Source organism: Bemisia tabaci, chromosome 10, assembly GCF_918797505.1.
Source record: "Bemisia tabaci chromosome 10, PGI_BMITA_v3".
NCBI classification, from domain to species: Eukaryota; Metazoa; Arthropoda; class Insecta; order Hemiptera; family Aleyrodidae; genus Bemisia; species Bemisia tabaci.
This window is the reverse complement of record NC_092802.1, coordinates 20,366,789-20,383,666: the sequence shown is the minus strand read 5'-3', so window position 1 is coordinate 20,383,666 and position 16,878 is coordinate 20,366,789. Positions and strand designations below refer to the sequence as shown.

The 16,878-nt window shown below is 40.4% G+C and overlaps 1 protein-coding gene across 2 annotated transcripts in view; it reads right to left on the bottom strand.

Moving 5' to 3' along the window:
* LOC109036906 (uncharacterized) overlaps positions 1-16,878 on the bottom strand; it is a 359,096-nt gene that overhangs the window by 135,565 nt on the left and 206,653 nt on the right. For both annotated transcript variants that reach the window (XM_019051326.2, XM_072305545.1), the window contains one exon: positions 11,979-12,057. In XM_019051326.2, coding sequence (XP_018906871.2) covers positions 11,979-12,057 — 79 coding nt within the window. The remainder of the gene's footprint in view (positions 1-11,978; positions 12,058-16,878) is intronic.

The window sequence follows — 16,878 nt, the reverse complement described above, 5'->3', positions numbered from 1 at the left end:
TGGCGTGCTTTGCGATATATCGAATGATCTGCCATTTAAACCTATGGAAAAGAATCGATTAACAGGGTCACCTTAACAATCGAATATTCACCATTGGTTTAAATGGCATAACAATCGATATATCGCAATTCACGCCACGTCACTGGTGACGATTTGTCTGCAAAGAAGACTTGCAGGTTTAATAATTATCGCATGAGACTCGCACACTTTTCGAGCGTATTTAGGGGTGCTTTTACGTACCATTGATAATGATTATTGGGCCGTGCAACGTTTCGAATATTAAAATGTACGCATTTTTACCAAAAATTAATATTATAGTATTAATGATTCTAACAAGGTGGTAAAATAGTGCGAGGTCCTCTTTATTCCCCCCCTCCCCTCCCCTCTCCATCATTCTTGTACTGGTACTCATTAGAGCTCAAAATTTTGACTATAATAATTGAAATATTTGAACTTTTTGGCCTTGTTTTCCCCGAAGAATACTTTATCTTTTATGAACCTTGAGAATATGATTATATTTTAATTTATATTCGTATTATCAAGTTGCTCTTATGCGCGTTCGATCGCTTTCGGTTTTTTTCAATCTAAATTTCCCGGAGCATCAGAGGTCGTAATGACCTGTCCAGGTATTCGTCGTGCGACGCGCGGGGCAATCAAGCCGTTTGAAAAGCTGTCGCTCCCTTATCGAAGCGTTCAGGCCTCGGCATCATTAAATACCCCGCGGCGGTTTGATTAAGAACCAAAATACCGCGATTACCACCCACGCAATAAAAACCCGACGCGAAGAGGAAGAACCCCGGTATCAGAGACACCGGAGGAAGTGGGTTTGAAAATAGCGAAACAACGCGGTGTTGCCATGTTGATTGATGTAAAGGCAATATAGACAATCGAATCAGTGAGTTCGAAAACACACCAACTCGGGTTTTTTTCGATTTTCACTTTTTTACGGTTTAGTAACACTTACGGATAGAAGCATCTGCACGCAAAAGGAAATTTCGAAATTGCAACCGGAAGTGCTTGAAACAGCGACAGGACAAGTGAAGAATCGAAGTATTTCATTGGAAATACCAATTTTTAGCCATTTCAAGGGAAACGGGTTACCAACCGATTTTGCGGTTCAGTATACCTTGTACCAGCAAGTTATATAAAGATGCAAGCGTTATTCAGGTCGAAAAATGTACATTTTTCAGGGCAGACTATGAAAAATCAGTATCTGAAAGTCGGTGAGAACGAAAACAGACCAACTCGGAAATTTTGAAACCCTTAATTCTCTGTCATCAAACATGGTGTATCGATTTCAACTTGGTGCTTTACAAAGTCTCTAAGTACTTGTTTTTGGCACCAAAAATTTTTTTTAAAACTGACTTCTCTGCCCGCTGCGCAGTTTTAGGTGTTTCCTGAAATTTTTTTTTTCCGAGTTGGTGTGTTTTCGAATTTACTGATTCAATATATTGAAGTTATCCTGTAAGTTAGTGCAAAATGGTCATGGTTCCTTTTCTGTACTTCTTCAGAATTGTATTTTTATTTTGTATTTATACTCCTACCAAGAAAAAAATCATGTAAAGAGAGTTGTAAATTTAGGTGAATATTCAATTATTTATCCCAATCAAAAGATATCATCAGTTGAAATCTCAAAGTATGAAAGTAATTAGGAAGTTTGTCTCTCGATTTACGTTAAATGAAGTAATACTTTTGGCAACATCGCAGTAAATTCAACGACGGCGCGGCATGGTGGTGCAAGCGTTGGTGCAGTCGTATCCATTGTTATTTATTTTAATAAACTTAACGATTTTTCAGGAGGTTTTTCTCTGGCGCGAACTCGCTTGCACCGTTGATCGAATTGCGCTTAATTGAGTTGCAAGTCCTTTCACTGCGGCATTGCCGAAACAGATTTTTCGCAGGCCGGCCTCTTCTTTTCGCCGCACAGTGGATCGAGTCAATTAGAGACGTCGGACATGAAATTTTCAACTAATACTGCAATTCTTACTACAATGACGCAATGCAAGAGTGCGTCAGATTATGGGAATTGAAAATGACATCATATTTGACGTCATGACCAGACAGCTTGTCTGGTATGGTCATGTCAATAGAATGACGGACGAAAGGCTGCCAAAGATGTTGCTTGATAGGGTTCCTCCTGGGAAGAGACGAAGGGGACGCCCAGTGAAAGGGTGGCGACAGGGGATTTTAGAAGAAATGAGGGTTTGCCAACTCCCTGAAGGGCTTCGGGAGGATAGGGGACTTTGGCGGCTAGGTGTCGCAGAGTGCCAAAGAGCGTTATAAAAGCGGCATATACATACATACTGCAATTCTTAATTTTTAAATCGTCACATTTTAAATTTTAAATGAAGTTTTTGGAAGAAAACTCCACGAGGAAACCAACGGAAGCGCTTTCAAAACCTCAAAGTTTTGTGTGAACAGAGTTATGAGCTTTTAAAGTTTATAAATTTTGTCCGACCTCTCTCATTGAGACGATCTACTTTGCGCTGCACGGTTTTTCAGCATGAAATGCGTAATTCACAGGGGAAAAAATATCGTTGATATTACAGTGTCCATAGTGGATTTTAGCCCCCTCCTCCCCCACTTTTTCTAGTCCCAGTCACAATGTTACCTTTATGGTAGTAAAGTATGGTTGTAGCGCTGGCCCTCTAACCAAGAAGTCCCGGCCAGGCGACCTGAGTTTGATGATCTCAGACAATAGTCACCTGATGGGACTGGTGGTAAGCGTGGGATAAGCTAATAGGGGCTTTTTGAAACTTGTAAGAAAAAAAAAAAAAAAAAAAACCACCGTCCAGTTGAAGCACCGCGATACAGGGTTTTCTCATAAAAATTCCGCGTGGAACACAAATCATAAAACGGAGTGGAGTCGTGAAAACTTGAAATCAACGCGCCTAAGTACGAAACAAGTGTTTCTTCTATCGACGTGTATTTTTGAAAAAAAATGCATATTCTCCGACAGAGTAATTTCAAAGTTAAAAATTGATTTAATCGTAATAGAACATCTTAAGTTGGCAACAGCACTGACTGTATCAATCCATTTTCTCAGAGTTGCCAGGAACACTAGACGATTATTTCCCCAGAGCATTAATTGAGCCTTCGGTTTCTTCTCTCTTAGATTTTGAAATAACTGCCTCGCCAAATTTTGTAGTAAACGTGTGAGTTCTTGCACAGTTGGCCCACATTTTGCAAGAAGGAATTACTATTTCTGGCTCACAGAAACAATATATGTGCCATTGGTTCCCCTATTCAGATAGGTGTTTTTGTGGAAGAGCCTGAGATAGTGGTTCCTTATTGTAAATAAATGTAATCCAGTTATTAATCATGAACCCAAACCATTTAAACTCGATTCGAAACTACCCGCTAGCTATGAAACCTACTTTGAATCTAAGTATTTATACCTTTCACATAATTGTTTATCAGCACTTATTCAAGGCGTCCTAGGGCTAAACGTCTTTTCTGCAGAGGCACGCTCCATGAATCAAAATGCTGTTAGTCTCCTCTGTAATGCGCTTTCCAAATTTTGCCAAGTATAGGCCTTGCTAAAGGAGGGGTATCGATAACGGCATTTTTTGGATGGAAACATGGGGAACAGGAAATTTGATGCAATACACTCTGAAACCACTTATGTTTGTGTTTTCGTTCTGATACTACTTTCCTTTATTTACATCTTTAAAATGTTGTTTTCCTGTCGTAGTCGTCTCATGCTCTTAAAATTGACGAAGCATGTGCCCGCTTGTGAACGATATGTTTGTTTAAACCCTGATTTTATCGAGCCAAAATATTATTTCCTAGCATTCAATCCCCGAGAAACTACAACGTATTCACATAGCCCGGATTCTAAGGGCCTGAAACTTACGTTTTCAATGTCAACTTAACGATTGTGAAGAAAAGTTTCCCTCAAAACATCATATCACAACAAGAACTATCTAAACAAGGTAATCTAATACACTCTCTTCTTCTCACTTGCCATATTTTCCGATTTTTTACCACATGTATATTTGCTTCTTATGTTGAGGATGGCGGAATATCCTCTCACACACCCTCCACGTGAATTGACATTAAGGTCATGGTCATACTTTTCATAATCGAAATTCAGCCGTTTAAAACGTGACACTATTTTATGTTATCTCGCTTCGTTACCTGTGTGTATCTTAAACCCATCCACATGCAGCGCAGAAACTTGTAAGCACCTTGAATTTTTAACAAAGTGTCAGGATTCAGCCATTACGAAATTTTCTATAAAGGAAAAATAGTTAGTTCTAGTCGAATGGAACGGTCTACACCAAGTTCAGTCTGGAGTTTAAACCTTGTTTCCATGTCTCACTCTCTCGTGTTAATCGTGGTAAGTAAATCAGCTTTTGTTCTTAATTTATGTTGCAAGTGTACTTGCAAAAATGTTTTTTTTAAAGTCATTAATCCGGTGCTGGTAGGTTGCACTTTCATAAAATAAGTAAAGTAAAGTAAGGCACCTTTCCATAACAACATTGTCCGATTATGATAGTCTTTGATCAGTTTGTAAGAGTAACGCGCATGCGGTTGAGTCATCGATTATCTTTGACTTAAAGTCTAATTTTAAAGTATAAAAGAACAGCGAGGATCCAAATACATTTCTTGAATTTGTCGTCCAAGATAGTGACTTCGAAGCACAAAGCACACATTATGATCCATCTATGCGATCTCAAGCGCTCCAGCAACCAAACAATCCCGAACCTTTCGGCATTTGAAAAGATTCCTGTGTTCAGTGTTTAACCTGATCCAGGTTGTGTCTGGAATATACCTCTTGGAATCTCCCAACGCAAAGGCGTATTGAGGAAAAAAACTCAGCAGGTTCAAGAGAACCGAAGGTGATCTCTCCTGAAACTGGAACAATACGAGTTCACGCCTTGCTTCATCGCGCCTTCTATTTTGCAGACGCAACCCGCTCATCCATCAAGCTCGAATAGTTGTATCTCTGTGCCGTCATCAACGCGCGTCCATTCCATTGTTCTGTTCACGTATTGTGTTGTTTCCGATTGTCTTATTTGTAGAAAAACCGGTCATGCGGGATTTGTAAATCGAATTTGCATCTCTGTACCTTTGCAGGTAGTGATTTATTAAACGAATGCATTTCAACATGGTATTCTACCAGTAGCGTTAACTTACCGTAAATTATAAAACGATCGAAATGGTGAGATATTTTGACTATGCTCTTCTAATTTCAACTACGTTAGTAATACAAGGGCGTCAGAATATGTGTGATGTATGGACAAAAAATGTATTCCTCATAAAATTGTTTGTAATAAATTATATCTCGTGTTGAATTCCGCCATAGAGTACATGAGTCGTAATGTAAGTGGGAGAGCTGGCGCCACTTTTTAGTATTTTCCAGGTCCCAAATTCCGAGACTCCTGTGTGACGCCAGGTCCCTTTTTCGATTCATAATCGGACGTATTTCTATCAAACGGAACTATTTGCATTAAGACATGAGCCCTGAGACCCATAAGAATATGTACATAGCAGGGCTCACGTCATAATGCACATAGTCCCGTTTGATAGAAATACGTCCAATCGATTGTTTGCGATACACGGGGACCCACGGACCCAGCCATCCGATGTAAACAAAGGAGATAGGAATTACCACGTATTCCAAACCGCCATTTTGGATCGAAAAAGTGACCCGAACTCGGCGCACACCGGGCTCGGAACTCGTCGAGCAGAACATGGCGCCAGCTCTTCCATTTACATACGACTCTATGTACTCTATGAATTCTGCCAAAACAACGGATGTTGCGGTCCATTTTTCTGAAGTTGAATTTCTGATTTTACAGGAATATTGAAGCCTTGTTTTACGCACCTACGTTACGGTGTAAACGACTTGGGAACTACTATCACCTTCTTGTTTCCTCTCTCTACGAAATCATCTCACATATTTCGTGACAATTCACTGTTCGGCACTAATGCTCCGTCTGCTTTTGATCAGGAATCCGGATTGTCGTTAATCGAGGTATTTACGTGCGTTTTGTGGCTAAACCACCAATCAATTGTGAATCGTAATTTGGCAGTACTGTGTTCAGAATGTCTACAACTTGGTAAAACTGGATATAGTCCGATAACTTCATTAGGTTTTGGAAATCAGGTAAAAGTTGGAAAACTTCCTGAAAAAAGCTGAAAATATGATAAACTTTGAATTTTGAAATCTGATAAGGAAAAACGCTGTTCACACAGAATGGTTCGGGGTTCAATGCTCTGAGTTACTCTCTAAATAGTTAATGAAAAAGTAATCTTAATTTTTTTAATAATTTATATATATTATCTTAATTATATAATATAATATTAGATTATAGGTATTAGATAATATTTGAATTATAGTCAGTTGAATGATCAATGCTTGTAGATAAAATTCTAGCATGTTTCTAATAATTCCGGTGAAATTAATGCACAAAACTCCTCATTTTCAGTTTCACGCGTGAATATTATAGGTCTGCACAGAGAATAGCGCAAATTTTAGTCCGGGAAAATCTGAAATAGCCAAGGAACTTTTTTCACTGAGACTGCAGACACCGTGTGTACATTGAAATCTATAAAAATTGGACTTTTGCAATATTCATTCACCATATTTGGCTCATGCAAGAAAAGCACCGATTGATGTGAGGGGATGAAAGCCTATCATATTGTTCATTTTGTCCAACGCGTGAGAAATAGTGGTTTCCGTTTTGCCGCGTATAGTACAATCCAGCTCTTGTTGGTAAGACGTTCTTTGTCCATGGGTGTCCATCTATTCACAAATCTCGAGTTGGATGAAATACAGTGTCTCCCGGTCAAAAGATTCACTACTACCGTCGATATGAACAATCTTTTCTAAAACACTTTATACATAACTCTCAAGAAATATCAGTTAAGTTACAGTGATTTATGTTGTTCTCGCGAAATATTTCATATTCATTTAACTTTGAATACATAATTCTCAAGAAAAAAAGAGAAAGAAGAAAGAAAACAAACAAGAAATCAGTGAAATTACACAGTAATTTATAATGACAATCACACCGATAGTCACTGTATACTACCATCGATATGAGCAATTTTTTTTTAAAACACTAAAAACATAACTCTCAAGAAAAATCAGTGAAGTTACGCAGGGATATATATTTTTCTCGCAAAATACTGCTCATTTTATTAACTTTTTCAGCCGCCATAGGTTTATTGAGTCATTTTCCAAGATGAATTCTCGGATGTGGTGGCAATTTTACCTCTATTGTAGTTGCTCGGCACTACGATGAGACACTGCAGCATTATTTTGATAACGGCCATGGAAGGTTAAGTTCAATTTACCTGAAAGTTTGCGAGAATACCTACAAGGCCTCGAAACAACCATTGTTCTATGTATTTAACTATGATCCGGGCTTGCAAGTCTCTCCTCTCATAGAAAATTTGCACGATCTTTCAATGCAAACCATTATAGGCAACCCTCACAGTCTGAAGTATCATATTGAAAACTCCCATCCGAAGAATATGGTTTTCTTTGTGGAAAGCTTATCTGATATTCTAAGTATAATTTTGAATTCTGTGATAGAGTCTAATTCTGATGCTGAGAAATATATACTTTACTGTTCGAACTCTACAAGAAGTGCCAATGATATAGGAGCCGAGAGGATTTCCCGATTAAACACATCCGAAAGTTGCGTCAAAATAGGGAGCGTGAACGTTCGATCAAACGATTTTAATTCGTCCTCTGGTCCACCATTGTTGATCGAAGATTTTGAACTAGAACATGGCTCGATAATATCGGATGACCTTTACGAAGCTACCCGTCAATTGTACTCACACAATATTTGGAGCACTAGGAACTACCTTGTATTTTTTGTCTCCGATTTCAAGGCTAAGCACAACCACGACCGAGTCAATACCTGCTTCGATAAGAATACCCTCTCTGCCATGAATCAAAATAGCTGCGGCCATTTCGATGATTTGCGCGTTGTGTTCAAATTTTTCTGGCGTTTTTTCAAAGGGTTGAAATCAGTCGTCTGCTCCGCCGAAATTTGCTTCTCCTACAACTCATTCGCAGACGAAATCGTTCATTACACAGGTCTGCGCGGTGAACGGTATTTCAACTTCTCGTGGCTAAACTACGAAGAGAGAATGTTTCAAATTGTCATACCGCGCAACAGACTCACAAAAAAGCATGATCTTTTCCTATATTGGGACGTTCTCTGGTATCACATCTTAATGGAAATTATTGAATCGATCGCTACACAGAGGAACTGCCGTATTATGCCTCCTGCAGACAATGTCATCGACGAGAGTATTCAGGAAATCGGTGAATTTCCGATAGCTCAAAAATTTGGCGTGGATGTCGTGATAACCATCCGGGGTATAGGAGTAGCGGAACTTGACTTCTCCCAGTACGAGTTCACAACAAGTATGGAATCCTACCAGTTGTGTTTGGTAGTGCCTCCCGCAAAATTTGTACCCCAGAGCCTCGTAGTTTTCTACAGCTTTTCAATCACTATTTGGACTCTTATTCTGGTAGTGGTATTGGCTTTTATATGCGTTCTGTTTGCGTTCCTGAAAATGCAAGTACTTGCTTTCTCGAGTTTTTACAATGAAGTCACCTTACGATCTTTTGACACAGAATCAGCGGTTTTTACAGTATACGCCTATTTTCTCTGCGGCAACCCACCGCGCTTACTACTCGGTGCATTTTTGACCGGGAAATTTATTTTCCTTTTATTTTCTTTCGCTACCATCATACTCGTTACGGCGTTTCAGAGCAGCATGTACACGATGTTGAGTAACTACGTGAATTATCCTGAAGTTGACACTTTGGAAGACTTCGCCCGGACCGACCTCGTCATTCAGGTTCCCGACACGGATTCCTACTCGAAATTATTCGAAGCGGTGCCGCTTCTACAGAACGAGAGGAGACTTAGCGATACGTATTTTTTCCTCATTTCTAATATTATGCACGTAGTTTACGAGGATTGGGACAAGTGGGTGGACTTGTTCAACATCGACTTTCAAAATCCGGCATCGGCGTCGGACATAGATCCAAACATTTTGAACAAATCTGTAGAAATTGACAAGTTCATCGCCGCTACTGTCGGAAGTGATGCGTTTCTGGTAAATATCCCACCGAAGATCTTTGCGAGTAGAGATCTTGAGCTTCAGAGTTTTTTAAGAGTCAACTCGTGGTTCAAAGTCCACCTAGTTGAGGAGTGTCTGAACACGTATTCGCTTGCTTTTCGTTTCCCGATGAACAATTTTTTCTATGACGCCGTGAACCAGAGAATTGTCCAGATGTTGGAGTCGGGACTCATAAGACGATGGATGGATGAATATTTCGCGAGGGGCAGCATTGATTTCAGAGAATCTCGTGTTGTTAGCGATGCACAATCCTTGAGACCCTTCACCCTGAACGACCTAGCTTTTGCATTTTTCGCACTCGCTATTGGACTGACGCTCAGTTGTTTCGTGTTTGTTACTGAGCTTTGCACCGATTTGAAAGGGAGGAATTATGTCGTAGGTCTCAAATTCCCACAGTTAATCCAGAAATTAAAAACTTTTTTTCCGCATTTCATAAGAAAGCGCTTGAATTGCTAACTTTAATCATAATGATTATGTAGCATCGCGTCCAAGATATTGAACCCCATGCTCATCCTTGATATATTTGCCTGCTCATCTCGTCCAAGATCCTGGGACTCCATGCTCATCGCTAAACTTGTCACTTCTTTGTTTGAGCATGGATTCCACAAGTAAGCAAACCTCTCTTAGTTTTAAAGTTCATCATAATAGAAAATCGCACACTTCCCTTATCTAATCTAACTTGAACTAACTTAACCTTACCTAACAACCTAACCTGACCTAAGCAATCCACAATTTTTTTCGAGGACACATTTTTTCGCCTTTATTTCACAGAAATCGTCATAAGTTTTTGGACCCTATGCTCGTGTATTGTTAGAAAATACCTGCATTCCACAATTTTGGACGCTATGCTCACTTCAATTTTTCGAAAAAAATAATCCCTAAAAAACCTAAAAGCCTTTCACAGGATTTCCTTGAACAGGATTTGTGCCTCAATCTCTCGTAATTTTGCACAGTTTTTCTTTTTCTATCTGGGCATTTGTCCTGGTAACGATATCAATCTTCGTGTTCGTTTTCTATCTGTTTCTACGCGTGCACGCCAATGAATTTCGGAGTCTCTACAGCGAGGTAACGTTGCGATCTTTTGAGGCCGAATCGGCTTTTTTCACGGTATATGCATACTTTCTCTGCGGCAGCCCAGCACGCTTACTCCTCGGTAAATTTCTGACCGGAAAAATTCTGTTCGTTATATTTTCCTTCGCTTCGATCATTCTCGTTGCAGCGTTTCAGGACAGCATGTTCAGAATGTTGAGTAACTACGTGAGGTATCCGGAAATTGATACTCTGGAAGAACTTGCACAAACTGCACACGTCATCCAAACTCCCAAGGCGTCTGAAACAGAATCCTATTCGAAATTCCTCCAAAACGTTCCCTCTTTAGAGAATGAAATAGGGAGACTCAGCGAATCCTATGTTTTTCTCGAATCTGTTTTGTATGCTCCGATTGGCAAGGGTGAAGAGCTTTGGATACAAATCATCAACATCTCTAAATCAGAAGGGTTAGAAGAATCGCCAAGGTCAGAACAAAATCCTTTTGTGACAAGAAAGACAGCTGAATTCAAAAATTTATATCTGCTGCCTTCGAAAATGATGCATTTCTTGTGAATATACCCCATGCATATTTGTCTGCGAAAAACATCGAGGTTCACAGTTTTCAGGATTTCGGTTTGTGGTTCGAAATGCACCGGCCCGAGAGTGCCTGAGCTCCTATTCGCTCGTTTATCGTATTCCAAGGAATAATTTCCTCTTTGAAATTGTGAATAAGGAAATTGTCCAAATTTTAGAGGCAGGCATCTCTGAACGGGTGGTGCTTGACGCGTTGGGTATAATGGATATTAGAGCATCTCATGTCGGCAGCGAAGAACAACAACCCCTGAGACCTTTCTCCCTAAACGACTTGGCCTCCGCATTCATCGCGCTTGCAGTTGGACTCACGCTAAGTTTTTTCGTGTTTATTGGTGAGCTTTGCATCGATTTAAAAGGGGGAAAGGTTGTCGTAGCTCCCAAATTCTTGACATTTTTCGACGGATTAAGAACTATTTTTTGTCATCAATAAAGAGGCACCTAATTTTGACATCAAAATAACGTTCTTGTGATATCGGATTGAAACTGCTCTTTTAAGTACGAAACAGTTCAGGAATGAAAATCATCCACAGGCAGAACTAACATTCGTATTTAAACCCGAGGAACGACAAAACTTGTAACAAACGTATTAAAATGAAAACGTTTTATCAGAGGTATCATATACATATGTATTCTAATTATATTTTATAATGTATCAACAAATTGACTTGTATTTTTGCGTATGTTGTAGTAAGCACGAGCTTTACAGAAATTCAGAAGCGGATCCAGCAATTTGGCAACACCGGATTCCGTCCATTTAAACCTATCATGAATAATCGATTCTTGTAGGAGCACCTTGCCCCTCCCAGAATCTATACATTTCCATAAATCGCTGATCGCGAACAGGTTATGACCTGGCCTGAGGGACCCTGCTTCTGTCAATGGTAGATTTAATATGTGACAAGTCGTAAAAATTGTTATTGTAGTATTTGTTAATCTTTCTTTGCTTTCTCTTGAGCTATCTTTGCTGTTTGTAAAATAAAATTACTTTCCCATCATTTAATTTTATTATTTTACAATCAATGACTCAATTAAAACTGAAACACGCGCGTAGCTCAGTTTGAATCGGATCGCCACGGGAATATCTCTTATTCGGTAATCGCACGTGTGGACCCTCAAATTTTAGCACATATTAAAACTTCTAATCTCAGTGTAGGTTCAAAATGGCGCTTTAGGCCAAGATAAGCATGGAATAAAACTGAAATGAAAGTCCAACAAATAATTAATCGTCAACTTACCAGTCGTTTCCAGTCTTAGTCAAATTTTGTCGTTTTCTGCCAGTCTGATGGGCTTTTGGCTCCGCAACTAGATTTACATCTGCAAAATCCAAATACAAACCAAGCTCTAAAATAAATTCAAAACACAAAAAGTGGGAATAAGCATACTTAATCATCAATCACAATACTCAATCATCATTGTGATTTCAGGCTCTGCTCAAGATCCACTGAAAGTTGTATTGATGTTCCACTAGGACAAGAATAATAAAACTATAGATTCATCAGGAAGAAAACAAGATACAAATAAACTAGTCAGTTAGTTAATATATTTTAAGACATTCAGCGTCACAGGCGCGCGTTAAGAGCCTTGGTTCTTGATTTAAGCTAGATTCTGATTGAATCAAGAGTACTTTTCTTGTCGATGTTTTTAAGAGTCTGGACTCTAGATCCAATGCGTTTTTCCCCCGCAGTGTTTCTTAATGCGAGTGGATAGTCTCCAATTCATCATCGCTTGCTTAGTTTTAAAATGAAACTTGGCAGAAATGTTTCGTGCTGCGGGAAACGATGCATTGCTGCACTCCATTCTGATCAAAATTTGACGGTCCGTCCAACTTTGATCAAAGAGGACTGCACTGGAAAAAAAACTCATTGGATCTAGAGTCTAGACTCTCAAAAAACATCGACAATAAAAAGTACTCTTGATTCAATCAGAATCTAGCCTAAATCAAGAACCAAACCTCTTAATTTAAGCGGATTTCGTTTTGATTCAAGCAAAAATCCGATTGATTCAAGAGTATTTTTTTGGGTCGATGTTTTTAAGAGTCTGGACTCTAGATCCAATGTCTTTTTTTCCCCCAGTGTTTCTTAATGCGAAGTGGACAAGTCTCCAATTCCGCGAGCCATTCGGCAACACGGCACCCGGAGCGGTTGAGGTTTCACCCCCGAGGGCGCGAGCGGTCGGGGTCGGGGGTGGAGAAAAGTTGGCGATGATAAACGATTGGCGGAGCGCTGAATTTAGAGAAGGCAAACTCGGGGCCGTAATAAAGTCGGCGGATAGATTAGCGCCCTCCCGCATCCTCGGCGCCTTCACCTGCCCGCGCGTCCGGCGTCCGGCTGGTCAAACAAACGTAATGAAGTGGAAATGATAATACAGCGTTTTCCAACCCTCCCGCCCCCAGCGGGCGGCGGGGGCGTCTTTCGGCTCCTATTTATGGACCTCGGCGAGTCTTACGCAGCGTCTTTCGGACCCGCGCCGTGCGAGGGTGGTGGTCACCCTCTAAGTTGGCAAGACTGGGCTTCGCGCTATTTAGGGTAGGTAACAGGGTGTCTACAGCACGGAAAAAGTACTGTTACCTATACCGCCGTGGAATGGAGATGTTGTATGTGTGAGGAATTTGCGATTTGACTGTTAATTCTACGTAAAATTTCGCGAGAAACACGATGGTGCCACTGGTTTTCTCTGAAACCATCTCCGAAGCTCAAAAAAGAGCTCTCGAAGTGAGGCCAAAATGGAGGGGATATCCCACTCTACCCAGAGAGTCCACGTCTATATCAAGACAAACTCTTCATGGAAAGATAGGGAGCAAATACATTGACAGGGTTGCCACTTTATTTGGGGACTCCAAAACTGAAAAATGTATTTGCTCCCTATCTTTGCATGGAGAGTTTGTCTTATGTAGACGTGGACTCTCAGGGTAGGGTGGGATATCCCCTCCATTTTAGACTCACTTTGAGAGCTTTTTTAGAGCTTAGGAGATGATTTCAGAGAAAACCAGTGGCACCATCGTGTCTCTCGCGAACTTTTACACAAGAATCAATGGTCAAATCGCGAATCCCTCACACATGCAACATCATCTCCATTCTAAACGCGAGCTGATTTTTAAGTCCGTCCGGACACAATTGGGTAACCCCAAGTGTCGAGGGGAATCATTCTATCGCAGCATCGTAGTTCCCCTTAGCAGGCCATTCCAGCCGCCCCATCACCGGGGGAAAACAGAAAGGGCGAGAATTTCATTTGGATGTGGCCGACCCGAAAACGCCGCACCGAACCCGGACCAAGGGTAGATCCGGAGGGGAGGGGGAAGCATTCGGTCGGAGTCGGTCTCAAGACGATCGGAGCGTACAAGGCGAGAAAAAACAAGTACAACAGGGGTAATTTGTGTGAATAGAATATCAGAAAGTTGAAAGCACGCCTTCGCGCTCGCTGGGGAAATTCAAATCGAGTGAAATATGAATGAAATATGCGCCGCGCTCGGTAGGCAGCCCCCATAATTCAGGTTCTTTATTTCGACTCGGGGAACTTTAATCGCGGGAAGTTTCACCCAGTGGTCAATGAAGGAGGAGCCGGGAGTCTCATGCATTTTCCATAAAATTGACTCGCAAATACTTCTGTGCAAGTCGGGAAATGCTCAATCCGCCCGCCTCCCTTCTCCTTGCCCCGTCTGTGTGAGCCGAGATGATATCTCGACTTGCCTATTTGCGAATTAGATTCTTTTCTGCAGTGGCTCAGGTGTGAAACGAGCCCTCGACCCGTAGCTGCGAAGTGTATTCAGAATTCGTTGAATTCTCCGTAAATTTATGTCCTTCACTAGAAAAAAAAACACTGTATCTAGAGTCCAGACTCTTAAAAACATCGACAAGAAAAAAATACTCTTGATTCAATCGGATTTTTGCTCGAATCAAAACGAAATCCGCTTAAATTAAGAGGCTTGGTTCTTGATTTAAGCTAGATTCTGATTGAATCAAGAGTACTTTTTCTTGTCGATGTTTTAAGAGTCTGGACTCTAGATCCAATGTGTTTTTTTTCCAGTGTATGTCCATCCACATCAGGCTCATTGTTGAAATTGATGGGCAAACACGGAAAAAAAATTATGGAAACATCTAACATAGGTCTTTTTGATTTTTTACACCGTGATGATATTCAGTGAAAATAACTAGAGTTATAGCAGTATTCACCAGAACTCAGGAGATACTTACCATAATATGGTAAATTCTAGCATAGAGTCAAGTGTTCACTACCATACTCGGATCACTGTGTCAGAGTATGGTAAAATCTACCGTATTTGTTTTCCGGTGAAGCGATGGACAAAGAAGACATATGGAGTATGGAACGATCGTATAGGTTGAAGTGGTTGGTTTCTGTAGACTAAGGAAGAAAATAATGTACTAGCTATAGGGACTCACATGGGTTGCCAATAGTTAGTCTATTATCTACCCTGTTTGTTCATTACAACCACCCGCTGCCACCAGTAGTATCCCTTCGTATCCCTCGTGTCTCCTCTGCCTATAGCACTGTCTGAAAATTTCAATAATCAGCCCGCAAGTCAAAACCGTATGTGATACGGGGTTGGAAAACTCAAAGTCTTTCGGCTAATGTCAAAATCTGTCAAGAATACTCCGCTAATGTTGAAATTTTCCGAGGTGGTATTGGCTATTGTCGACCCCAGCCAAACCTTACTGGATTATGTGAAACTCTGCCCACATACTTTTCAGTCCCTTCACCACCCTTTCGCATGTTACCAGTCGTTATCACCTTGCAGAAGGTGATAACACCTCACCTCACACAAATCAAGGTTTAACGAACTTTTTGGATCTAAAACAGCCCAAAGTATCTCACTAGAAGAGATCCCGGCAAGACCCTCTATATTGCGCCCGACCAATTTCCCGCCTTCATCGGACAGTATAGGCAACCTGAGCTCCTAGGAGTTAATATAACTGCATCATCTAGGATGTCTAAGTTACCGATATGAATTGTCCTCGCACGCATATACCAATAAATTTACATTATGATGCCCAACTCAATCAACAACGGGAAAATTTCAGTTGACTACGCTGTCGTCTTTCAGTTGATAAAACTAAACGGAATACACAATTGTGTCTGAATGATTTGTAATTGCTACGATAATTTGAAAAAAGTCAATGGTAAAATGTAGGAAAAGTTTTGTATCTCCAAGAGTCTCTTCGAATTTGGGATCCTCAAAAATTGCGAAGAAATAATCAAACGTAAATCTTCAAGTCAATTCAATCGCGCGTTGTACTTGAGTGAAAAGGTTTAATGTATGCAAAAATATTCTTGAATTCGGCACCACGAATTATCAAGAAGGAAAATGATCTTAGGAAGCAGTAACCTGCTTGTTCCAAGCTATATTATTCGATACAATATGTATTACCTCAAGAATTCTGCTCATGCAAAGTCATTTACTTTCCTGGTGAACTAAGAGCGTAACTTTTAAAATTTCCAAGAACATGCGGCAGCAATGCACATAGAAGCACAGGCGGAACATTCCTTTAATCTTTTAATCTTTACTCGCTTCAGTTTTTGCGGTTGCGAGCTCAGATTCAATGCCTTTCAGTCGAGGATTGAGGATTTAAAGTTGGTTTTGGTGGTATGTTCCCGAAGGAAGACTCTGATGGCGTGCGTATTTTCGCGATCAACTCTCAGAGTTTTACCGTATCACAAATTACGTTGATTTAGCATGGCTCGATAACTGATCTCGGAAAATATGGGAATCGGTGGCGAGGCGTGAAGAATTGATTATCAATATTTCCCCATTTGAAGCTATGGTAAGAATCGATTATCAATGTGCTTGTTGCGAGCACCCTTTATATCGATTCTTTTTCATAGGTTTAAATGATAGATCCATCGATAAAGCGCAAAGCACGTCACGCCACTGAAGGGAATTGGACTGAGAGAAAGCGGCCTTTTTTAAAAATGGTAATAGCGCTTAAGAGTGAGTTGAATGACACACTATAAAATCTATCGAGTTGAATGACACACTTTGCAAATGCTATTGATTTGATGGTGACACACTTATTAATACTATTGTTAGGTTGGTTAAAACGCAAGCAGCTTAAGAGAGGCAGATAAATCAAACATGAGCTTGAAGTAGTATCGGTTTCTTCTTTATTTATCGCAGTCTAA